The sequence below is a fragment of the Mirounga angustirostris genome, unplaced genomic scaffold, assembly GCF_029215605.1.
Source record: "Mirounga angustirostris isolate CCGP_5_RB_7025 unplaced genomic scaffold, mMirAng1.0.hap1 SCAF_7, whole genome shotgun sequence".
Lineage (NCBI taxonomy): Eukaryota > Metazoa > Chordata > Mammalia > Carnivora > Phocidae > Mirounga > Mirounga angustirostris.
The window spans coordinates 97,238,684-97,265,395 of NW_026991715.1; the positions used below are offsets into that span (position 1 = coordinate 97,238,684).

Genomic DNA, 26,712 nt, shown 5'->3' on the forward strand with positions numbered 1-26,712 from the left:
CAGTGAGGCAAGCCTCATTTGCAGAGACACAGGCAACTGCATTAGAGTTGAAACCTGCTCATACCGTGAATATGCAGCAGATTTATCATAATTTCAAACCTGCCACTAACCAGCTGATCAAAAGGCAACTTTCTTCTTTGAAGATTTTCATTTGTAAGCTTCACTGCCCCAAATCAAAAAGGGCAATGGTACAGACTCCCGGGACCACATTCTGCATTTGTTAGGCAAGGACCTTCAAGTCCTGGAGCGTGCTTTTCTGTTTATAAGTGGCTATGCTGAGTTTCAATGTATATCCTGATGCCTCTTTTTGGTTCACGAAATTTGCACTATGTATGAGCACTGTTATGGAGGCATTTCGCTAGCCTTTTAGAGTTCAGTTTTAACCCAGTTCTGCTCTCCTTTTTCTCCACAGACTTTCATACGAAATCCAGAGTGAATGCCTCAGAAGGGGTCTTGATGGGGTTTTATTGGATCAAAGGGCCCTCTAATAATAAAGAAACCGCACAGAGATTTACTGAGTGCATTAAAAAAAGAATGGCTTCTTGCCAGGGCTGGTAGAATTACACGCCAATAAAAAAATGTTTGGGCCAAACATGCTTTTAGAAAAGTGTGTAGTGATTTAAAGATGGCGGGTTAATTTTTAATTTTTCAGTCCACCATTCTTGACATTACTCCTCTAGAGATCCGGGTTAGAAACCTGAAGGACGTATCAGATGCTTCTGTTTTCTTCATCTCCACAGTCAACACAATACAGATCATATCACAAATCTGCCTTTTCTTCTTTGGAAGGAGTCTCTCACAGATTCACTCTGTTTCTCTGTTTCCATGGCTCCCCTTCTAATCCAGGCCCTCACCAATTCAAATACCCACTGATTATGGCCAGAGCCTTTGGATAAGGGTCAGAGCCCTGACTTCTGTCCCGCTTCCCAGTCTATCCTGAATCCTCAATCAATTAGCCAATAAATATTTATGGAGCATCTGCTAGGTAACTGACATGATAGCATGTCATAATTTTATGTTACATTCCTGCTTATGAACTTTAAGTACCTCCCTATAGCCAAACTAATCAAGTTAAATCTTCTGCCAGACTTCCAGGCCATCCATCACCTGGTCCTGCTCTGCCTTACCTCCTATTTTCCACCGCTCTTCACTAGGCAGCCCTCTCCTCACCGGCTGAGCCCCTCAACTCCCCTGCACCATATCCTGTTAATGCTGGCCTCTCCCCTACCCTGCTGCCTATGCTTCTCAACCCATTCCCACTTCCATTTCTCTCCATCCTTCCAGGGCTGGGTGGGCCTGGAACTGCATCCACCCAGTCATCCTCAGCTCCTCCAGTCCTTTGGAGTTTCTCCCTTCTCTGAACTTCAATAGCCTAATTCCTAAATTGCACCTTAGCGTCTGTGTATCTTTTCTTTTGGATGAATGCACAGACAGCACGAGCATTAATAGATATCAATATCTGCTTTAAATGTCACATAGGAAGACTATGCTAAAGGTACCGTCATCATTATAACTGTTATCAATCATTTCTTACAGTTGAGAAAAATGAGGCTGAGGGCATTAAATTGACTTTCCCCAAAGCACACAGTGACTAAGGGCTGAGATGGCCACCTAGCCAAACTAAATCCAGGGCTTTCTTCACGGGACTTCTCCAATGCCCAGCTGGCCCCTACAATGAAGAACCACTACACCCAGAATTCAGGTTCCCCGATCCAGGCAAACAATGATGCTGGAAGTATGAAGTTTCAATGAGTCATTATTCAGGTCAAGAAGGAACAGAGGCTGGGAATTCTGTGTTGATAGCACGTGCCAAAGAAAACCTATTACAAATTGAAATCAACTCTCCTCATCATGGGTGCCCTTCTACACCCAAGCCCCCAAACCTTTCTCAAACTCCTCCTGAAACTCATCTCCCAAGACCCCATAGTTTCCTTGGCTGCAAAGGGGCAGGGTGGGCCCAGTTCAGTTTCCTGACACCCACATCTCAGTCCTGAAAAGAAGGGAGGTCAGAGTGTGCCTGGGCTGACTTTGAGTTCCTGTATTAGGAAAGCCTCAAAGGAATGGCTGAGTTTGCTTGAAATTAAACAGTAAAACTTTGTACGATCTTCAAAGTGAAGGATACTCGTGCGTGTTGGTGTGCATACGTGGGTCAAAATAAGATAGCAACCACCAGCACCCCAAACCACGCCGACTTCTCCATCCCTGGCTTCCTTGCAGATTTGAGCAGGCACCCAGGTGGAACCTGACTCCAATTGCAGCTCATTAGCTCAGACGAATAGAAGTTTAAGGGAAAGTGTGTAGTAAACAATGCTAATCCTGACTTAAGTGGGAGAAAGCGACCTTTCTCCCTTCCCTAAAACAAATCGCTGTCTCAGGCTGTGTGAGCCCGCTTTACTATTACCCGTTAATACGTCTGCAGGCAGAAGATGCAGCTGTGGCCCCGAGAACAGGCTCCACAGTCAGGCTGAACATAATCCCTCATGTAATGAAAAACCTATTTCTATTTCTGAGGCCTCACTACTCTTCACACTGAAGAGCCTTGTGCCTGTCACACATTTATTGAAGCTTATTACTCATCTGGGCAGCGGGGCCCAGTTAGTATTTGGAATTATATTTTAAATCACAATTTTTCTATTATTTATTTTAGGATTCCAAGGCTGCGGCAAAAGCATGTCAGTGTTACTCCTGATGCGCTTTCAAAAGGCATTAAAGCCCCAAATCAAAATTCTTTTCGATGCGGGGAACCTTTCTGCATATGTGGCAAGCCTTCAGTCAAGCTACCAGGGTCCAACCCCCCTCCCCCCCCCCCCCCCCCCCCGCCCCGGTCACCCTGGTGAGCTAGAACCTTGGGACTCTGCCATGAGCACATGGCTCAGGGTGGAGATTTTAAGTCCCTCCCCATCCGGCATCTGAGTCATCTTTCCCTGGGCCACTGGCTTTACTCCCTCCTCTCACACCATGTTCTTTTCTTTGGCTTTCGAAGATAAATGGATAGAGTCTCTGAGGATGCTGGGGACAGGAGTGTGAAGAGATGGGCTAAAACTGTAGCCTCATCATCCAGTGGAAAAATAAGAACTGGCTTAATCAAAGTCAGAGGATTTTCTGAGCTGACCACGAAGTCTGAGCTTCCGTTTCTTCACTAGGCCAATGGTGAACATGTGGTTCCTTCTGGTTCTACAGAAGCCAGTGGAAAGTGTAACTGTTTCTCACCATTCATTGGGCCCCCTTCTCCTTTTATATGCCCAGGAAAAAAACACACACACCATACATGCTACAGTTACTGAAAGGAATGCCTTCCCGTATTTTTGTCCCTGTGCACGCTTGCTTTTTCTCATGATACTTGTTTCCCCCTTGGCATCAATGAAGGGTATTTGCCATTAGGGTCCGCACCCTCCTTGGCCTATCACACAAATGAAAATCAGCCAAAATGTGACAGCATTTGCACAATGTAAAGAATCTTCTCTATGGTTTTGCAATGCACACCTAATCACTTTTCATGTCTGGAGTCCTTCTCTATGTTTCCACCAAAAGAGATGCCAGACTAGCCCTGCAAAGAAAACCCCTGCTGTCCATTTGACCTGGTAATTGGGTTGTGAAGGGTGCAGCCACAAGCCCAGAGCCAACTGGGGCCACTCTGGGTATCTTCCCCATGAGCCAGATTTTTGGGTGTGTTCTGTCATTTTGTCTCGTGCTGTTGTGGGAAGCAGAGGCACAGGAAAGTTTTTGGTCAGGGTGAGGCAGCAGTAAGTAGTGTGTGATCAAGAAAGAATGACAGAGGGCGTGGGCAAATTAGCCAAGGTACTCAGACATGCAGTTATGAGAAGAGTTCAGGCTTGGCTTCCGTGTGATCTCTCCCTCTCTCTCTTTTTTCCCCTTCATGTTTTGACCAGCCTTCTCCCTGGGTGGGGTACACAACAGCTTGTTTAATAAACCCTTTAGTCATGCGAACGTGACAGACAATTCTTTTTCTTCCTTCAGGACAAATTTAATCACAAATACTTCAGTCGGGTCCACTCTCCAATTTGCCTCTGACATTAAAACAAACCATTGGTATTTCACTACAATACAGAGAGCACTGCTGGGTCAGCTGACCTTTCCAAAGGCTTAATTCCTGTCAGTTTTGAAGAGAAGAATAAAATACCATGCAACTGGCATCCACATCCCCACAAAAGAAACAGAGATATTTTCTCCCAGACAGGGCCGAGACCACGAGCCCTTGGGGACACTTTTGCCCTGACCACCCCCACCTAAAGAGCCAAGGCAGAGAGGTGGGGGCCAGGGGGACAAGAAGTGGGGTAAAGTTGCCATCTGCACATTAGTACACTTTTAAAAGTCTGACATTAAAGGAACTGTGATGTATGTATATTCCTTTTAAAAAATTAAACCTGACAGAGCAGGATAAATCTGGACTTGCTCTAAGGATACTGAATGGTAGACCATATAGGAGAGGGGATAGAAGGGGAAGCAGCAGTAACGTCCACATCTGTGTGGATGCAAACAAGCACTGTGTAACATTAAACCTTTGGAAGCAGGGTTGGAAGCTGGTTTCCTTCAAGTTAGACCAAATGTACCCAACAAAACGTTTCATTAAAACGTACACATATTGGGGCGCCTGGGTGGCTCAGTCGGTTCAGCATCTGCCTTCGGCTCAGGTCATGATCCCGGCGTCCTGGGATCGAGTCCCACATCGGGCTCCCTGCTCCGTGGGGAGCCTGCTTCTCCCTCTCCTGCCCCCCCTGTTTGTGCGCGCGCTCTCTCTCTGCCAAATAAATAAATAAGATCTTTAAAAAAAAAGTGTTTAAAAAAAAAGTACACATATTGAAGACTGTTCCTGACCAGAACATTTGGGGCAGGATCTGTGGGAGTATCACTCACACACATGCTAAATAGGGGGGCTGACCTCCTGTCCCTTCTCTTTCCCTGCCCCACTCCCCTGCCCAACCCCTCTGACCGCCCCCACCCCCCAACTCCAGACGTGGGTGAGTAGTAAGTTGCTATCAGTGTGGGCAAACCCATGTCCTATCTGAGACCAAGACATGCCCAATTAGGAATTAGGAAACCTTTCCAAATGTTAGAAGTTCATAAGTCCATTGAATTTGGTTGGGAGTTAAAACTGTCAGGTCGTCTCAGATATTCCTACTGGACCTTCTTTTACACCATGAAGACAGGAAAATAAGGCAGAGAAAGGATGTAGTATAAAATAATTCTCTTCCCTCATGTCCATTTCTGATCAAGAGGGAATAGAAGACTTTCGTGAATGCCCTCAATCGATTAAAAAACAAATATACTGGCTTCCTGGCTTCAAGGGTCATTCTAAAGACAACACATCTGAAGACAAAGGTGATTTTTCTAAGCCTAACTTTCAATGCTCCCCTGGGAGCCAAAAGGCATATTCATTCTTTCCTTCTATTATATCATTTGTAGTAGCAAAGACTATAGTGGAATTACATGAGTATCAATTAGACTCAACAGGCGATAAACCAACCTTACTGAGAAATGATTTTGTAGGAGGTGATTTTCATGCCCCTCCCTCCCCAAGATACACTGTATTTGAAATATAGATGGATGTTCAACATTAGACACATTACTCTCATCTATTAGGCAAGGGCCTGCTGTGTCTATAAATTCAATTTCCTTTATCATGGTGGCTTTCTGGTTTATTTGGATAAATGTTGAGCTGTCCACTGTTATTTATCTAAGTAGTTCATGAGGGAACCGAAAGTTTAATGATGTAAGATGAGGGGGTGAAACAGCACCTCCAAGCAATTCTCAAGGATTGCTTTTCATCTCATTACCTTGGCTGGATTTATTGGCTCAAGAAATCATGCAGAAGATCATGTGTCATTTGATGTGCTGGGTGTCACTTTCCCCCCATTCTGGTGTCTTCTAATTGTTCCATGTTTTATCCTGCTTAGCGGATGGCATCTCATAGCTAGCATTGCTCATGAGCATTTCTAATTACTCTGTTCACAGCTTCTGATGCCTATCCCTTTACTTTTTGTCTTAACTTCAACCCATTCTTTTTGGTATATATTCTTTTTTTTTTTTTTTGGTTCTTCACTGCTGTGTTCATTAGAAGTATAAGCTAATCACAGGCAAGCTTCTTTGTTTGAGAAGCTTTACAGTTTTTAAAGTAAATTCAAGAGGAGATAATGCCTTCATTTGACAAAAACAAACTGGCTAAAAATAGACACAAATCTCCTCAATTTCTTATTGTGTAATGGTTAGACCATTTCTAGGGGGAAGAAAGGATGGCTGACCATTTGTTCATGCCGATGAGTTAATAAAAAGCTTTCTAGTATAAAAGCTTCTGTTCCCTGACGGGTCTGGGAAAAATGAAACGCAAATGTCTTAACATCAAGGCATAGGTCGTTTATGCAAAACATAACTTACCTAGGCTCTCTCAGCTTTCCTATTAAGTGTACTATTTTATGGGGTTGCTTATGAGACCCTAGGTCTAGGAAAAAATTTTGAGTAAAAACGTCCTAGATTCTGAGGCTGGTCAGCAGGTTCCAGCATATAATGTGACCAGCCGATCACTTGCCTAAAGAACATTTCTTGTGCAATGGACAAACATAAAAGTAATAAATTTAATATATTTTAAATTAATAAAAAATACATTATATGAATATACAAAGTTGCACAAAGATCCTTCATGGGGGAAAAACGTCTTTAACCTACAATTCTCTCAAGAGAAGAGAGAACTTTGTCAAGGAAGTATACTAAACTTCTTATTAAAAGAAAGTTTAAACACATGAACTCTAATTCAGTGAATGCCCTAGTGGTCCAGGTTTGTAAAATGTGGGGCATAAGGTAGCCTTAAAACCAGTTTCAACAATGCTTCTAATTCAAAGGCGCACCAAACTTCTTTGCAAGATGTCATCTTGTTTATCATGGCCTGAAGAGCAGAATGTATTTGACACACTGCTACTTACTTCTCCCTGGGGAATATAAGCAAGTCTAATCTAAACTTCATTAACGTGCCTCTAAAACGCTCATGGTGTAATATAAGTAAGCGAACTGATAGGATTGCATCATGACTGCAAAGGCAAAAGCAAGGTAATATGCCTTTCTTTTATAAAGATCAGAGTCCCTAGGGGAGTGCTAAACATGTTTGTACAAATCTTCCCGCAAATGACCTAACTCCACTGAAAACCCATCCCAAGGGAAGGCCCTTCCCTAACAGCTGTGAATCAAGTCATGATGAAAGAAAGGCAAAGATTGGAGGCAAAGCTCATCCTCCCTTTGGTTTTTAGGGAAAAAAAAGCCTTTGAAAGATGATACATATTATGTATCATATAAACTTCTCTTTCCAAGAAGGGAGGACAATATTTTCTTCGGCAAAACTCTTTTCTTATCAACATGTAGCTGAGGACTGCTGTATTTTCTGAGACATTCTGATGTTTACATATTTATTTAAGGCTAGAAGTTGATAATAAAAAAATGAAATTAGTGGAACATGCAATGCATTATCCTCTCTTTTATGGTAATATTAAATATGTTAATGTAGTTGATGGACCATTTGCCCCCCTAATGCAGAGGATCTTAATATGGGACATCAATTTAATAAATGATTTATTTGATGAGAAAAGGGCTCAGGCAAAAATTCTGAGTGTCTATTCTTAACAATCAAAATGTGAATTTTCTAGAAAGGAATTTTCAATGAAGGGCACAAGAAGTATGATTTAAGGTGACCTTAAGAAAAATATGAATGTTCTAAAAGTTCACTTAGGGGTCAAATTTCTGTCACGTATGAAGCTACACAGCTAAGTAGGGCATTTCAGAGCACAGAAGATTCTGCATGGCTTGTGTACACAGACCTAATTCACCATATAATAGTCTTTTTCTCTATTTGGTGCCTTGTAGCAATTGCTTCATTTCTTAGCACATCCTCATTTACAGGGAAGCAGCCAACAGACTTTCAGATTTATGCCATTATTTGCTTCTTCACCTTGAACTCCAACTAAATTCTGCTATACTTTTGTAATATGAGTGCCAAATGGTGGCCGTATGCCAGACACAAACACTTCCCAGTTTCACTCAGCTAGCTCTCTCGATTTCAGGGAATCACAGATTCCTGCTAGAGGGCTTAAATGTGGTGCTTACACATCCCCCCTAACTGTTCCGTTGCCTAAATGCTTTCTAACTTGGAAATGCAATTTGGGAACAGAGGCAATTATAACATCAGGGAACCAGAAACTTCCCTTTACATGAGGGTACCAGTGAAATTAGGGATCGAGGATTCTGGGTATTTGATAAGGTTGTCAACAAATGATCCAACTCAACCCTAACCCTAATCAGCATTTATTAATTCAAAAGATATTTATTGATGCTTACAAGGTCTTAGGCACTGTTCTGGAGATACAATGATCAAAGAACCTGGTTTATACCTTGCGATGAACCTGGTCGAGGAGTGTGGTAGCCAATACAATCATCATCATAAGCTTCTATTGTGTGCCAGGTACCACCACACTTCACTGATGCTAAAACTCAGAGGTTTTCACCTTTTTATCTCTCTGAAACCAGAATGCATTTTATAACTGGTGTTTTTGTATAATCGTGGCTGGTCAGGCAGCATGCTGGTCTGCTGGTCTGGCCATGGACCTATCTATTCACATGGTTGTATATCATTCCAAGTGGTCTGTGGCTACCTCTTTACAAAACTGCAAAATAAAAACTATAAATGTGAAGTACCTGTCAGTACTTTGGGGATACGTACAATAATGTCATTATTGATGACATACTGCATTTGAAGAAAAGTTGTATACATATATAATTTCAGTCAACACATGAAACATCTTTACAAGGCAGGAGCTATTCCACTGTTCTGGATAAGGAAACTAAGGTACATGGAGATTAAACTGCAAGCCCAAGTCACACAGCTTTTACGTATACATATCAGAATTTGAACTCAGGTCTCTCTGACACCAAAGCCCAGGCCTGTGCTTTGCATTACATCAAGCTGGTTCTTTCCTTTTCTTTTCTTCTTTTTCCTCCCTCCTTTCCTCCCTCTGTCCCTCTCTCTCTCCCTTCCTTCCTTTCTAGAGGGGGGAGAGGCACAGGGAGAGGGAGAGAGAACTTGGTATGTGAGCCCAATGAGGGGCTTGATCTCACAACACTGAGATCATGACCTGAGCCGAGATCAAGAGTCAGATGCTTAACCGACTGAGCCACCCAGGCACCTCAACTGGCACTCTTCTATTTACTACAGCAAGAACCTCTGCAGTCGTGTTATAGGTAAAAACGTAGAACGAAATAATACTTATTTATAGTACATTAGAAGCTATATCCAGAATTCTAGATCATGCAACAAGTAAAAATAAACAAACACATGAAAGACTTAAGAAATGAGGAATTTAAAGGCTTCCTGTGGGAGGTAAAGGATCCGTGCGCTTGGTGACCACCCTAAGTGAGCCAGTCAAATAAACCAAGCATGTGGAGAGAGACACAATAATGTCATAGCATCCCATTACTGCTTCTGAACTGATGACTGCTGGAGAGATCACTGTCCCAGAAAAATTTCAGGACAAAGGCCTGAATGGTGAGTTAAGGCGGTGCACACTCTGTACGCATTCACCCAACACATGCTCCACGGAGCCACGAAGTCCTGGGCCAGCAGATCATACTGATGCCCTAACTCCCCGTCGGGGTCCTTGAGGGGCGTGGGGTTGTAGCACCTACTCACTCTCCCCTGGTTTTGCATTAAGATGGTCTACAGAGTAAGGACCAAGAGTTGCTTCCTCTTCCTCATCCATGGAGCATGCCCATGAGGGTGGGAAAGCCACCTGACAGGTGCCTTGCAGCGGAAAACAAAGATACCTCACCTCGGTAAAGGAATGTCCCTGAATGTCAAACATGAGATACACGTGCTGCCACAAGGCTGCCAGGTGATGGAGACCTAGCTGATGACTTAATTCACTTTCCATAAATTGACAGATCTTCTGAAATTGGGTGTGCATTTCTGAAATGGGAGCCCCACTGCCAAAGACTCACCAGTGTGTCAGCGCTGACAGGACTTTATTATCTGGTTAAGAGCACATTAGCATATCTAAAGTCTGTTACTAACATCAGAGCTGACAACATGACTGGGTCCCCTGACTTCTTCGTGGGCAGCTCTCTCCTTCTCTGTGGGGCTAACTATGAGCTTTGACCATCTGGGTCAGGGGAGTTGGGTGGAAATGTTACTTGCAGGATTGTTCAGATTTAATCACCAGCCTTTTGCATTTTACATAATGGGAGGTAAATCCATAATGTCAAATTCATGCAGAGGTCAAGGTTTAGCATCTCTCTGGATAGTCAAAGAACTGTGAGTCTGAATGAGAGGGCCAAAATTTTTCCTAGGCTGTACCCTCACAAAGGATGATGGGTAAGTGTACTGTTCTCATCATTTTTCTGTCATTTTCTTTATGTTTTCCCCAAATCTGCTCTGTTCAGTGAGATGGGAATACACAAAATATCAGCTCTGAACACAGGATTCATCAGTAGGAGTCTCAACATATCAATTTTCAAGTGTAGCAACTTTAAATACATTGTAGGCTTTTAGTTTCTGTAGAAAATAATCTCTCATTGTTTTCAAAAGAAACTGAAAGCACCCCAAATTACCACACTTTTAACATCCTGACATGTTGATGGCCCGCGTTCTTCCCAGATCAAAGTGAGAGTGGCAGAAGACAGAGTGTTGAGCAGCTTACTTAAAACATAGTATTTCATATTTGGCAGGAATTACTGTAGTGAGAAAAGACAAGGTGACTTTCTAATATATATATGTATTTTAGTTTGGCAGAGATCTGAAGAGCTAAAAACTAATTCAGGATGACATAAATGCTCTTATCTTTCCCTCCACCCCCTTCCCTTCCCAACCATGAGAAGAGATTTTGACAGAAACTCAGCGTATGTTCCGTATTGTCTTTAACTCGCGGGTGATGGTCTGAGTCCCGTGTCATGGTGAACCATTGTGTTGCCTCTCATCTTAGAATTTCTAGGATTATCTGGATATCAACAGTGAAGTCATCCATGCCAAGCATCTTTCTTCCTTGACGTGGGGTAGCCTGTTGAAGAACTTTGGTGCCTTTTAAGGAAACTAGATCTATCCAACCTTAACCTAGGACAAGAAGGCAGAGATACCCTTCAGTGAACCTGCACCCTTACAACCTATTGGGAAACCCCAACAAAGAAGGCACCAGGGGCTGAGGCACCTTTGAAAACAGGCAGAGATTTTGCAGAGGAACCTGGGATAACCGAAGATTGAGGATGAGGGAGTACCTGGCAAAGTTTTTAGGCAATTGCACACCACCCAAGAGTTGAGGCACTGTTTCATGAAGCCTATCAGGATGGACAGTTTTATCCCCTGGGAAGTTTTCAAAGAGAAAAGTGGCTTGCTTTTTCTCCTTTTTGGTATGGATCAGAAAGTAGGTGTAATTATTCATTACGAAGTGGGATTGCCAGCCTCAGAAAATAATCACCTGCTCCATTTACAGTGGTCAGAGGGTTGGACTCTTAGCCAGGCTGAAAGCAGATTTTCTTTTTTTTTTTTTTTCTGTAAAAATGGAGACACTCTGAAAAGGTATTTTTAGGAAAAGAACAGTAATATAATCAAAGAGGGGTTGGCAAACCATGGCCCGAGGGCCAGCCAAATCCAGTCTGCCACCTGTTTGTATGTTTTGAACCGCACATGAGCTAAGGAATAGTTTTACCTTTTAAAAAGTTTTTTAAAAAATCGAAAGAATACTATTTCATGACACATGAGAAGTACATAAAATTCGAATTTCAGTGTCCATACTTCGAGTCTCCTGGAACAGAGCCACGTATGGCTGTGGGTATGGTTGCTTCTGCTAGAGGACCGCAGAGCGGACCAATTGGGCTGAAACCGCACAACCCACAAAACCAAAAATATCTGTGATCTGGCTCTGCACAGAAAATGTCTGCTGACCTCTGTGACAGAAGATGCTTGGGAAAACAGCAACCTAAGGGCAGGCTAGGAGACTGAGGAAGAGAGATGGTTTCTCTCCATTGAGGGAATCATCAGAAGATGGTTTGGGAAGGAAAGGAACCAATTATTCTCCCTTGTTAATAAGGACAAAATCAGATACAGGGAGCTGATGCTACAAAAGGGATCAATGAGGTCTCATGCAGTATTTGGAAATAGTCAGGAGAGTAATCAGGAGACCAAGGACCTAGTCTTACCCTTGCAACTAGCCGGCCATGTGACTGCAGGCACTCTGGGCTTCAGCATCAACTCTGTGAAACGACTGTAAGAGGCAGATTTTATTTTCTGCTGGAGCGTATGGTGGGGGCTGGGGATAGGGTTCAAATTTAATAATTACACAAAGGTGCTTTCAATGAAAAAGCCGACAGTTCTCTGCAAATGAAAGTTGCCAATCAGTTATTGTTATGTATACTATGAGGATAAAAATACAGCAGATTTGGCATAAAACCGGTGAGAAATGCTATATTGGTTACATGATGCAGGAACTGAGGGATCTAGAGGGATTTCTGGTGTTGCAGACAATGAGAGTACTTGAGCTGCTCCAGGGTGTAAGACCACTTCCTGAGAGGGAAGCTCTCTTGCATTTCACAGCCAGTAACCCCTAGGAACCATGTGGGCCAGGGGCTGAGTGATGCACAAAATGGTCCCCTAGGAGTTTATGCAGCTTCTCAGAGTAATTTATTCCAGGATGTTATGTACACTGGAAGAATTTGGCATAGGAGGAATCTGATGGAAGAGTACATCATGAAAGATCTTTGTTCCCAGTTATGTCCGGAGGAACCGGGGAATCTTTCCTGAGTTGGCAAAGGTCTACGTCTTCCCATGTGCGCAAGGGTTGACCTTCGTCTGCTTTCAAACTCACTCACATGCTGGATGTAAGGAAGAACTTGTCATGGGGCTGAACTAGTCCAGATTGCTCATTTCTGGAGTCTTTTCTTCATGGGTTTGAACATGCAAGGAAGATAATTTGACCTATTTGTCACAGCTCCTGGCAGGCCTGAGCCTAGTGCTTATCCATAAATATCTCAGGGCTGATGCTTCAGTTTCAGGACTTGTCATGTTCTAGTGGAACACGGAGTCATGTATGAACCAGAATGAGCTCAGGTCTTAAAAACTCAGGTCTCCTTAACAGGAGGGCTTTGACTTTTACGTTGCCTTTCTGTCCCTCCCTGATGGTTTATCTTCTCGGTGGGCACAAGCACTCGTTGCTCCCAACAGCACTTTTCTCTGCGTTTATAATACACTGTTTATGCCCCTGCAGCTCTGTAATTAATAATATACTGCTTTTCATCTTCAAAGTGATTTATACACATTAATTAATCCTCACCATACTTTGGAGTTTCTGCACATAAATAACCATCATGCTTCCAGGTTTTACTTAGGAAACCAAGACCCAGAAGGAAAACAACTTTGTCAAGGCAAAGGAGAAAGGGATCATTGGGTCAAGGTCAGCATTCAAGCCCATGACCCCTCATGGCGCTTGCAGAGCTGCCATGCCCTCTGGAGAGTAGCTCTCTGGCTCCACACTCACCACCATTACTTCTGGGGAAACTGGCCCCTACCATCACTCATTTTGAATCATAGACTATGCTTTAATACTCCAGAGTTAAAGAATAATCTTACCTAAAGCATACATAATAGAAAATGATGGATTATAATCTAATAAGCCATCCTAAGATGCTCGGGTCCAGCTTTCAGTAGCCTCCAGACGGAGGATAAATATGCTTCCTAATCCATCATTTACAAGTTACACACCCAATTAAAACATTAAACTCTCACTATATGGTTTCCCACTTACGTAATCGCCCTACAGAAAGCTATTATATTTTAGCTATCAAGCTCAGTACATCAGGCAGTCGCCATCTATCTCTCTCTGGCAAGTGGAGTAGGAGGTACACTGGGGATGGTATTGGCAGAGGTGAGCAGTGCCTCAATTTCTGTATCTGGGCTCCCCGTGGTGCCCACCAGCTCAGCAGAACATTAAGCCTGAGAAGTGAGCTCATGGACCCTTTTTGAAGTTTCTGACACAAAGCCAAATCATGCAAAGACCCTGAAGGCAATTCAATTTACTTTTACCAAGCCTCCTTGAACAGTTACCTGGGGAAGTACACAGAACTACCTCTAATGATGCAAAAGATTCTACGCGAAGTGACTGAGACTGCAATGGACACCTTCCCCCTCCCTCAAGTCAATCCATTACTTCATCCTTCATCAAGAGCAAGTGAGAAGCAGACATGACTTTAAATCAGGGGTACATGGGTGTCAGACCTCTGTGCCAATGTGGGGCTGGGGTTTATAGCACCAAGGCTTTTGCAAAGTTCCAGATAAACATGGTACCTTTCCCTAGAGTGTCACTTTTCTCACTTTTGGAGGGCATTCCTAGGAGATGTGACTGGTAAAGAATGTAAAAACGGGTTTTTCTGTATTAAGGTGAGCATAGCGATCTTATGGGAGACAGTGAGAACTTCACACCAGTTTTTGGCTTGTGATGGCTTTGGGCAGAGCCCCAGATCATGGGGGCCACACGGCCACCCGCCCTCACCATCAGGCAAGCTTGGGTAGAACAGTCTTGGACGTCCTGAACCAATTCCTTCTCTGGACGCTACCACGCTGGCTGCCTGAGGATGAAGGAGGTGTGGAAGCCCCATGGCTGACGGAGAAGGGACGAAGTCAGAATGATCAGGGTTGCCCTTTTTCCGCAGCATAAGTGTTGAGAAGAATTTTGGAGCTGGCCTCTTTCTGCTGGTGTTTTATAGGCTTGCTTTGCCACATGGTACAGCCCATCTGGGGACGCCTGTCATAGATGCCCTGAAACCCAGCCGGAACCATCAAGTGTTTCAAATGCACTTGAACAAATACCACTGTGGCCTCTGCCTGGGCCAGGAGCTCTGCCATTGGCAAGCTCAGTTCACAGAGCAGCAACACCGGGGCTCTTTGTTGGGGCCGAGAGCTGTGAGCAGGCTTTGTGGCCAGCCCAGGACGCTCACATGCGTGGGGCACCCTGCCCCCGAGCTCTTGGCACCTGCTGCTTGCCATAGTTACAAGGCTACACCTCATGCATGCAAACCAACATCCCTGGCATAGGAAGAAAGATACCCCAGCAACTTCACCAATCTGCTACCCTAAGCTATATCCTGAGTGCCCAGAAGCACAGCTGGCATGAAAGATGAACCTGATTCATGGCTGTGGTGCAATTCAAGTTGAGGCTAAAGGGACAGAAGCAAAGGAGAGGATGTGGGCAAGATCCACTGTGTCTGGGTGACTTGATTCCACACAGAGAGCCGACTGGATGCTCTGACCTCTGAATCCTGTTTCTGTTCCACACCTCTGGAAATTAGCTATTTAGCTAGATGTTAGCTTTGAATCAAGATGCTCCAAGACATGCTGGTCACTATTCTTCTATTCAGTTTTTGGCTGAAGTTAACCCATGTTGCAGGCATTTTAGAGCACAGACCTGGGTTAAAATCCAGTGACAGAAGAGACTAGCAGGCTACTTCGGGAATGAGGGATGGGTTTGCAGAAACGACAATTTTCAGCTCGTCTCCAAGAAAGAATACAGTAGGGATGCTTACTAACATGTCTGATAAATATTATTTAGAATCTTGAGAAAGCAGCTCATCAGATTTAAATACATTTCAGGAGAGAAAAAGAGCTCCCATCCCTCACTCATTGTTTACATCTTTCAGGAGCCAACAAGCAAACTGTCCAGACAAAAGAGGGCTCTCCCTTTGTAAGCCCACGGCCTATGCCCCACCTGCTCACGGCCAGGGTCATGGAGTGGGCTGCCCTGACTTACCTATGAAATATGCCAGCAGAATCGCCAAGAGGAGGGCTGCGGCGATGGCGGACAGGGCTGCACATTTCCAGCTGCAGTATTTAGAGGGCTTCTTCAGTTTGAAGGCCTTCCTGGAGAAGGTATTCCGGGGCAGCAGGCGGGGTGGTGGCGTGTAAACAGTTCCTGAGGTCAAAGGGTATCCCGGAGAAGAGCTGCTAAACAGGGGCGTGCTTCCCGAGGAGGTCTTAAAGAGAAAGTGCCTGGCAAGGAAAAAGGAAAGAGTCAGCATGGACATGGGCGGCTCCTGGGGGACATCCAGCTGCTTTGTCCTTCACTCTGCTTTATACAGTTCTAGTAGGGTCCTCGTACACTGCTCTACCTTGCCATGGACAAAAGGGCAAAGATTTCGTTTGATAGCCATATACATTAATTCCATAAACTCACATCACTTTATGTGTTCCCATATACGTCTAGATCTTATCTTCGGCAACAATCCTGAAAAGTATTCAAAGCGAATATGGAAACTGGGTGACTGTTTGTCACTTGGAGATGACGATGAGGATGATGATGAGGAGGATGATGAGGATGATGGTGAGGAGGACACAAAGCCGTGTCATGTGGTAGAACCTAATAAGCAAAGGCACTAGAAATATATTGTCACAACTACTTAAAACTGCATATTAAAATATCCATACATTTAAGATATGAGAAATCAGGCTTGAAGAAGTCAAGCAATTGTCCAAGGATATGAACTCGGAGCTCTATCTCATGTGGAAGTCTGTGCTCTTGAGCGTTACCCTCAACTGTCTCTCCTGAGCCTTCTTCCTGGGCTGTTTGCCCCCCTCCATCTTGCTTCCTGTCCTGAGACTGCCTCTCTAGCTCATGGGATCATGTTTTTTCTTTGGCAACATCTTTGCCTGCCAATTAAACAAGGCGCTCTTGGTCTCTTGGGCTACAGTGTGACAACAGGGTAATGGGGTCTATTCCTGACACCTAATATAACCCTTCCTCAGGGTCAGGAGGCTGTCTCTCCAAGGACACTTCAAGGACCATAAATTCTCTGACAGATTTTTCTCTCTTATGTGTGCCATTTATAAGACTTCAAGTGTGACTTGCCACACCTTGTTTCAAATGATGAATTGTCTTCCAGGAAATAGATAGTGGATTTTAAGGCATGGATTAAGTAGTGTCTAGAGTTTGAGCAGCCGGAGACCAGGGACTGTGTCTTCTTTTATACCTTGTTCATTTTTATGTTCCCAGTACCCACCTCAAAGTTCAGCATGCACGAGAGAGTTTAGTGAATGAATGAATGAACAAATGAATGACTGAATGGAGCTCCCTCATGTTTTGTGAATTTAAGAATCTAAGGGTCCAAAATGTCATAGAGGTATTTCCTTCAAGCCTTAGTAGGTACAGCTATACTTATGGACCACATACTATGTGTCAGCTGCAATGCTAAAAGTTTTACTTGCATCCAAACCTCTCATCAACCCTATATTATTACCACAGTTTTACAAATGAGAAAACAGAAGCTTGGGGGTAGCAAGCAGGGTCACTGGGGCTACAACTCCCATCTGCCTGACTCTAGATCCTCCAGTTGGACCTCTTACACCACACTGCTCCTGCGTATGGGACTCAGTGGGCTATCCTGGTGGGATTCTAAGGCAGGATCACTATTATTACAAATATTTGGATCTTGGCTGCTTCCAGACAAAACCTTGGAAGTATTTTAATCCTTGACAAAGATCAAACAAACCTGAGATGACTGACAATCATGTCAGAAAATGAGTATCTGATTAGTGAATGATTTACTACAGCTAACATTAAAATAAACAACTGATAGTTAAAAACTTTATTTGTACTCTAAGTATGTTTGATGATCTGAATAAAGGCAAGAGGTTGGATTCCATAAATAAGCCTTTGTATTCCTTGTCCAATAGCATGCTTTTAGAGCTCCGGATGAAAAGTCTTTTGGAAGAGGTGGCAAGAAGCACAGTGTTTAGAAGCAGGTTTTGGAGCAATGTTCACCTGGATGGGAGTCTTAACAGTACTATTCCTGGACAAGTAAGCTTACATAAGTTACACAATGCTGTTCTTAAAAGTCTCCATCTCTTCATCTGTAAAATGGGGGTAATGATGGCCCAGGTACCTCACGTCACAGTGTAGGCAGTTGTACTGATTACATGAGATCATGTAGGAAAAGCACTTAACCAAAGCTGTGTCTCATGGCAAGTGCTCAGTGCATCATGAGTAGCTTTTATTACTAATTCTCAGAACAACATAAGGAGACTGAAACAGGAGTTTTAATTTAAAGCCTGACAAATGTCACAAACACCTGAAGAGTTCTCCAAATCACTGAATAATAGTCCATTGTCTTATAATTAAGCTAGAACATATGCACACCAGAAAACCAGGGTGATGGAAAAATGCTGGAATTTGATTTAGAACTAGCTCAAATGTATTTCTTGAACAATTTTCCAAGAGTGGGTAGTGAAAATAGGATATCAGACTAAAACCAAGAAATATAAAGACATTGCAAGCCATTATTGATAAATATTTAGAAATACAGGGGCACCAGGACTCATCCCCACAGAGATCTCAATCTTTTCCATGGCTTCAGGCATCCTATGACTCAAGTCAACAGGTGTCCATTTCCAACCAGCTTCCTCCCTGAGGTCCAGACTCCCATTCCAGCTGTATACTGGGCATCTCTCTCTCTCTCTCTCTCTCTCTCTCTCCATTCCATAGCTGTATTGCACAAGTTACAGCCAAGCACGTTCTCTTTTCCTTCCCCTCCCCATTCACACTCTTCCTGCATTCCTGTTATTCCCAGGTGCCTAAGAAACTGCAGCCACTTTTTACCTCCTTCCTTCCCCTCACCTTCTACCATACAATGGGTGAAAAAATCCTATCCATTTTATTTCTGAAAACCTCTCACACCAAACCTCCCCTTTCAACCCTCCTGCCACTTTTCTTCCCAAACCACAAAGGTCATCGTGCTCTGCCTTATAAATCCTGGCTGATCCTCCAATGCCCACAAGAAGAAATCTCAATATGGGACCAGACTCTTTACAACAAGTACTCAACTTTTTTATCCTTGTGTCTAACCTCGTGCTCCCTGATCCCTGAACTCTGCTTCAGCCACACCAGAAGACACATCTTTCCTTAACCTGGCTGTTCATGCTGCCATGCCTTTGGGAATGACGTGTCATGTTTGGGAATGGCTGTTCCTGGGCTTCCCTACCCACCCCACCCCAGCCAACTCCTACTCACCTTCCAACCACCTTCTTGGGAAACCTATTCCAAAAGGTTTGGTATCTATACCATCCTCTATCACTTTTTGCACTCAAGAATCTATTATACACTCGGATATCTATATCTATCTACCAATCTACCTATCTACCTATATCTATCTGTCTATCTATCTGTCTATCTATCTGTCTGTCTATCTATCTATCTATCTATCTATCTATCTATCTATCTATCTATCTATCATGTGTTTGCCCCAGTGCCTGGTGCCCGAACATCAGTCGTATTTGTGAACAGCATCAGTAAATTGGAAACAATGTTTTGGTAACATCAGAGAAATCACAAGATGAAGATAAAAAAAGTTTAATTGCCTTAATATTATTTTTAATGCACTCATTTGTAAGAAATAATAGAAGGAAATGATTATTTTTTTTGGTATGGGATTCCTTCCTGAGAGCCTAAAATTGTCTCCTGACAACTCAAGTCTATTTTCCACACTTCTTTCGAAAAAGGAACTCAGATTATGTCACCTGTCAGTATTCTCTGATCCCCTCCCCCAATCAATCAATCAATCAAGGTTTCCAATAACACGAAAATAAAATCACAAGTCCTTCCCATGGTCTACAATGCCCTGCCATGTTCTGCCTTCTGGCTGCCTTTCCAACTGTACCTTCTACCGCTTTAGTCTCTCTCACTCCGTCAGCTAACCTGTCCTTTTGATATTCCTCATCATATCACATCCAACACATTTTCACCTAAGGACCTTTATACATGCCTGGAAATACCTCACAGCTTGTTTCTTCACATCATTCACCACTTTGCTCCAGTGTCACTTTCCCAGGGAGATCTTCCCTGCCCTCCCCCTGCTTCTTTCTCTGTCATTCTCCATCCTGCTATAACTGCTTTATTTCTCTAAATTTTTAAAAAATATTTTATTTGTTAGAGAGAGAGAGTGTGTGTGTGCACACAAGCAGGGGGAGCAGCAGACAGAGGGAGAAGCAGACTCCCCGCTGAGCAGGGAGCCCAATGCGGGTCTCCATCCCAGGACCCTGGGATCATGACCTGAGCCAAAGGCAGACGCTTAACTGACTGAGCCACCCAGGCGTCCCTATTTTTCTAAATTATATATGTATTTGTATATTGTTTATTATCTATCTCCATCATTAGATCTGAACTTCTATGACATTTAAAATAAACAGGTATTTTGTCTCATTTGTTCAAATTGTACCCTGACATTTAGAAGAGAGCCTGGCACATAGTGGGTACTCAGCAAATCTTTGTTAAATGAATGACCTACAAACTTTCCAAGGCCAAAACCATGAATGTTAACAGGACAGCACTGTGAACATTTTTAATTTTAAAATTAGGAGGATTCCTTCCACCATGTTGACTTCTGTTTTCCAGATTTACAAGTTTGGGCATGTGCATATAGGCAGATGTTTATATGTATACATACAAGCCCAGATCCCTCCACAGGAAAAATAAACAAATAAACACCATGTACTTTTCAGGACTGCATTAACCCTAGTGGACTATAGCTCACAGCCCTCTCTTTGCTATTGTGGTATCTGTGATGATCCTAGCTAAATGAAACTCATTTGGTTATCATATCCCTTTTTTCTAATTTCTGATGCTTAAAATGATTAAACCAAAGTACCAAAGATAATGTAGACTCCTGTTTCTTCACAACAGAGCTATACCTGCTGTTGCAGATCTTTAGAAGGTTAAATTCAGCAAATAAATAAATAAATAAATAAATAAATAAATAAATAGGTTCTAAAGAAGTGTTCTTCAGACTATGTCCCATAAATACCTGCTTTGTGATCACCAGAGTGCTCTGTTAGGAAAGTACAACTTTCTGGTCTCTAACCAGACCCAGGGCTGGGGGGCTGGCATTTATTGGTTAAGAAGCTTTCTATGTGATTCTAATGTATCTGGAAGTTTAAGAAACTCTACCCTAACCATTTTGCACCTCTCAAATGTGTCTGATGGTTAGTAGATGTATCTTTTTAAATTCTATATATCTAGAGAACACATTAGATGTTTAGTAGATGTATCTTTTTATTTTTTATTTTTTAAAGATTTTATTCATTTATTTGACAGAGACACAGTGAGAGAGGGAACACAAGCAGGGGGAGTAGGAGAGGGAGAGGGAGAAGCAGGCTTCCCGCTGAGCAGGGAGCCCGATGCGAGGTTCGATCCCAGGACCCTGGGATCATGACCTGAGCAGAAGGCAGACACTTAACGACTGAGCCACCCAGGCACCCCAGATGTATCTTTTTAAATGAGAGTTTTGAATGCTGATGTCTTCAGGGGTGAAGAGTCAAGAAGCCTACAACTTACTTTCAAATGATTCAGCAGAAAGATCTCTAGGTCTCTTTATAGATAAGGCAAATGTGGGAAAATGATAGCAATTGTTGAAACCAGGTGGTTATTCTTACTTTGTACTATTCCCCCAACTTTTCTGTATGTTTGAAAATTGTCATAATCACAAGTTGAAAAAAATGTAAGCCTTGATTCACCCAAGGATTGCTGTCACATGCTGCAGGGGGAAAAAACAAGATAAATAAAATGAAACAAGACCCACAAGGTAATGGTCTGGCCAGATGGTTACTGGGAGGACCAAGGGGGCTTAGGGGACTTCTCCTGATTTTTCCCTGAACTGGCTATTAAGACAGCTTTTCCCCGTCAGGGGCCTGCTCAGTATGCTCTGATGAATCATTTTTGATGCCCCAACTGAACTTCTTCCCAGCGGTCGGTCATGGAAGTAGCTCAGCTCAGGACTCCAGGCGTCAGCAAAAATGTGTAGTTTCCAAATGCACTTGACATTTTTCAAGCACAACTCAATTGCTCTCAGAATTGGCCACTTGTGCCTCGGAAAGGAAAGGCAAATGAGGGGCCCCCAAAGGGCTGTCCTTGGAGTTTGCTAACACTCAAAGGGATAGAGAAAACCAGTCCTTGATGTCTTACAAAAAAATAAAAGAAGAGCTTGCATGCTTCTTTCCCTTCTTAGCCATGTGGGCTTCAGTCCTAGAGCCCAGCATCCTTCCTGGCCCAGGTTAGGGGCTCCGAATGACCATGGAATTGAATAGCAAGGCTAAGGAAGGACAGTGGCTCTGCGTCCTCAGCTCTGGCCCCTAGATCCCAGTGAGTTCTTAAGAATATAGTGATCATCACTTCACCTGAAGCTATCTTTTTGGTAAATGTCACTTTTCCTCATGTGAAAACAAAACCATCTAATAAAAACTGAGAGAGAGAGAGAGTATGTCTAACAACAATTCTCCCATGCATTTTACATGACAGCAAAGACACGTATTTGAGGCAGAATCTTGGCAAACCAGGATTTTGCTTTAAATTGGCTTAGAAAATTAAGGGCATACATTTTTTCTGATTTAACAACCATGGAAAATTTTAAAAAGATGTCTAACAAACAAGAAACTCATGCATAGCATCCATGTAAGGAGGACCCCATCAATTCAAAATACTGTGAATTTTTATTTTATTCTTATGATACAGAAGGAACTTGACTAATCTAGGGTGGAAGTGTTGAGAAGTGGCAGCTGGTTAAACTACTTGAGACTCGAACAAAAGATTCCTTTTCCTTTTTTTCTGAGTCAATCACCAGTAAACTCACTCATTAATCTCAAAACCTACCAAAAAAGGAAACATAGAAAATCCCTTAACACCAAGTACCATTTCTCAGGTTGCAACCAGTGGGATCCTGAGAGGCAGTCTCCCTATTTTCTATTGGTTTGGCTTTATTCCCAGGGGGAAATCCCAGCAGGGCTTTGAAACAGAAATGTACTACACAAATCATTGCACTGCCTCAACTCCAAAGGTCACGTTTTTGTCCCCACCCCCATCCTCTCTGTTCTCCTCTCTCTCAATCTATTTCCCACTACTTCTTCACAGCGTACCATTCAGCTTAACCAGAACAACTAATGACTAACGGTGCAGATGAGTTCTCTCATGCTCATGAAGTCAGCTGCAGGAAACATTCTCCTTGATATCAAGCAAAACTATTGAATGGTCTCAACACAGCGCCGTGTGCAAAAAAAGCAGCTCTGGTTATCAGAGAAACCAGGTGTTGACTGTTGTTCTACTGAGAAAATTGACCTCCCCAGTAAATAAACTCACAGCTATTCAGAGTAGTGGATGAAAATATTGATACACAGCCCATTAATCCCTAAAAGATTTTTAATATCATTCATGCAGTTGCTGAAACTCGATAAAAAGCCAGAGAAAGGACAGAAGCAGAAATGTACCTGGAGTGGGGATGGGGTGATCAGTGAGGGAGATCAGGTGTGCACCAGAAAATGGGAGATTTCATCACATTTTACTGGTCCTGGCTCTGCCCTTTAAAGCATCCAGTTTATTGTCTCTAAAGGAGTAAGTTTAATAAAGAGGCAGCCCATAAAGGGTACTGTAGCATGTAAAGTTACTGTAATTAGGTTTTCAGGAGTTATAATAAAACATTTAGCTAGAGAGAGGTTAAATAACCACCACACTTTCTGGCATCATTATTACACTCTCCAGTACGAGACAGAATGATGGTGGTAGAGGGGAAACTCGATGGGTGGGCTCCTGAGAGAGACACAGAGAGACCTGGGGCATGGAGGGAAAGAGAGAGAGAGAGAGAGAGAAACACATACAGGATGGGATCGAAAAAGCAGAAGAGATAATGAGAAAGATGATGTTGGATATTGTACTGTTCAGCCACTTCTTGAACAGCAAAACTAAGTTATTTTTTAAGTGTTCTGTCTTTATTTTCCTATTTGCAAATATAAAATGTATACATTATAAAAAATCAAATCATAAATTAAAAATAGAGAGCAAAACTCTATCCTCTTGAGAGAAAGACTAGTAAAATATTTGATGTTTAGAGTCAAACTTTTTCCCTATATATAAGCATTCCTATTATTCTTATTATTTTTGAAACCAATAGGATCATACCAAGGAGGCAGGATTAAGCCTGCAGATTCTGGACTTGGACTACCAGGATTTGGGTCCTGGCTTTTATTCTTATCACTCTGTGACACTGGGTAAGTTACTTATCCTCTCTAGGTGGCCTCACCTGTAAAGTTAGAGAATGTTAGTACTTTCATGGGCTTGTTTAGGGGGATTGGGTGACTTTATTCATGTGAGATGCTTAACATCGAGCTTGACATCCAATGAATGGTCAATAAATATAGCTATTAATCGCTTGAAGGCAGGAATCGTGTATATCTTGGTCTTTACTAGATCTCCTTGACCTAGCACAGTGCCCAGTTCATTTAAAATATTTGTTGAATGCATAAGCCATTCTAATTAGCACAGTGACTGGAACATTGCAGGCATCCCAACCCCCTAAACATAATTTTTTTTTTCCTAAACATAATTTTATTAGGAAGGGAAGGAATTGAAGATATTACTAATGTGCTTGTTCTCTTCTTCCAGTTGGGAATTTATGCTTGGGTTGAGAAGTGAACTGTTGCTTTTAACATAAAACTTTAAAAATGTTTTTAAAAAAATTCCTACTTCCCAAGTTTGAAGAAGAAGCCAGTAACCCAATTAGTATAATTAAAAGTTCATTTCATTTCACGATTCCCTAAGCTTAGACTCAAACCAATTTTGATGCAATGAAAAATAGGTTTTCAAGGTTTCTGATCCCTGAACCTTTTAGATCATAGGGGACCATCACTACATTTGCATATGCCATGAACAACAGGAAAATCCTCTATTTTGCCCTCTTCAAAATTTGCAGTCATACCAAAAATACTCACAGCTGGAATAATTAGCAACTCAATTTATTGCCTTCCGTTTTTTAAATAGAAGCTCCGACTCTTGATATTTAAATAGTGTCACACTGTGATATAACATAGTATTTTTCATGGTAAAACTCCTTCTTTTCCCCCATGAAATGATATACTGCTCAGTGTGACAGGCAAGGTCTCTGGAGGTCACTAAAGAAACCTGGTGTTTTGTGAGCAAATCCATTTCAGAGTCTTTGGGATGAAATGAGGAGTCTTTTTTTTTTTCCCCTGGAGTTATTAACTTGTTGACTTTTTTCAAGTTAATTGGTAAAAGTCTTGGTATAGTAGAGGAAAAAAACAAAGACTTCTGACTTTGACTTCAAACTTGACCTTGAATTCACCATACACTATAATATGGGAGTGTAGAGACAGCCATTTCAAATAGACTTGCATTTGTGTTCACCGGCAGCCAGAGGTAGATGAAGAAAGAATGCCCGCCATCAGATACAATCAACGAGCAGAATGATTTCTCCCATCGAGTTTATTGCCTGTACCATTCAGAGAGTCAAAGAATATTCGAGCTGGAAGAAACCTTAGGGCATGTCCCTTTATCATATTCTGCTTCATGCTACCACATTTGTCCTGTGTGTTTGCCTTGTCTCCCCAGTCATATTACAAGCTTTTCAAAAGCAGGTTCTATATCTTTTGCTTCCTGGTATCTTTCTCTGTTCATAGTAGGTGCTCACAAATACCTACTGAAGAAACACAGCAATTAAGGAACAGTGGAAATGTACAGGCTTTGGAGTCAGGCATATATGAACTTAAATTGCAATAGCACCAGGAACGGCATTATGTTGGGAAAGCTAATTAATCTCCCTGAGCCTCAGATGCTTCTTCCAAAAAATGGGTGGCTAACAGTATGTGCATTACAGAACCATTGGAAGGGCTAAAAGAGATCATGAATACAATCTGTGAGCACAGAGGCTGGCCCGCGGGAGGTGTCTAACCCACGCAGCTACCACGTTCCCCTTTTCCTTTGAAACAATTCAAAATCCAAAATATGAAGTCATGTGCCAACCAGTATTTACTGAGCACAGAATATGTATCGCATGGTGCCAGACGCTTTGGATAAAATGTTAAGTCCGCATCCTCATACAGAATTACTAATTGGAGAGACAGATGGAATGAACAAAACTCAAGTCCAGGTAAACCAACAAGTACAGGGGAAATTACAAATTGTGAGAAGTGCCATGAAGGAGAAAGGGACTAAGATAGAGAAAACTGGGACTATATCAGTATGGTCAGTCCTCTCTGAGATGATCAAAAGGGGGAAGTCTAAAGATAAGGAGTTAATCATCCAAGGATCAATGAAAAGAGCATCCCAGGCAGAGGAAACAGTATGTGAAAAGGCCCTGCAGTAGGAAAGTTCTAGTTTTTGAGTCTGTGAGAGAAAAACATGTGGCTGGAACACAGTGATCCACAGGGTGAGTGGTAGGAGAGAGGTAGGCATGATGACAACTACATTATGCATGGTTTTGAGGGCATGGAATCTGGATTTTAGTGCAAATACAAAGGATTTTAAATTATGTCTTCTCTTTGAGCAAAGGGAGACAGATCTTTAAGAGCATTCAATTTAAAAAAGAACTAAGGTAGGATAGGATAGACTCATTGGGAGTTCGGTCCAGTCTTTGGTGATAAAAAGGCTTGGTGGTCTTCTTTGTGCTCTGCCTTGAGGGTCTTGGTTTTTGTCTGGAATATTTGAGCCACCCTCAGTACTGCACCTATCACTCTATCTGCATTTGGATATAGTCAGACATCTGACTTTTTAATTTAACATGATTTAAATTTAACATCACCCACGCCCAACTCTTGATTTTCACTCCACACTGTCCTTCCATTCCAGGCCTCAACATATTGGTTAACGAAGTCATCGCCTAACTCTTGTGCAGGTGCCATCCCCAGGAAGTAGA

At 42.5% G+C, this 26,712-nt stretch overlaps 1 protein-coding gene across 3 annotated transcripts in view; it reads right to left on the minus strand.

The window, feature by feature from the left end:
* Positions 1–26,712, minus strand: part of TENM2 (teneurin transmembrane protein 2) — a 926,033-nt gene that overhangs the window by 247,829 nt on the left and 651,492 nt on the right. For all 3 annotated transcript variants that reach the window (XM_045901687.3, XM_045901680.3, XM_045901693.3), the window contains one exon: positions 15,783–16,021. In XM_045901687.3, the coding sequence (XP_045757643.1) occupies positions 15,783–16,021 (239 nt within the window). The remainder of the gene's footprint in view (positions 1–15,782; positions 16,022–26,712) is intronic.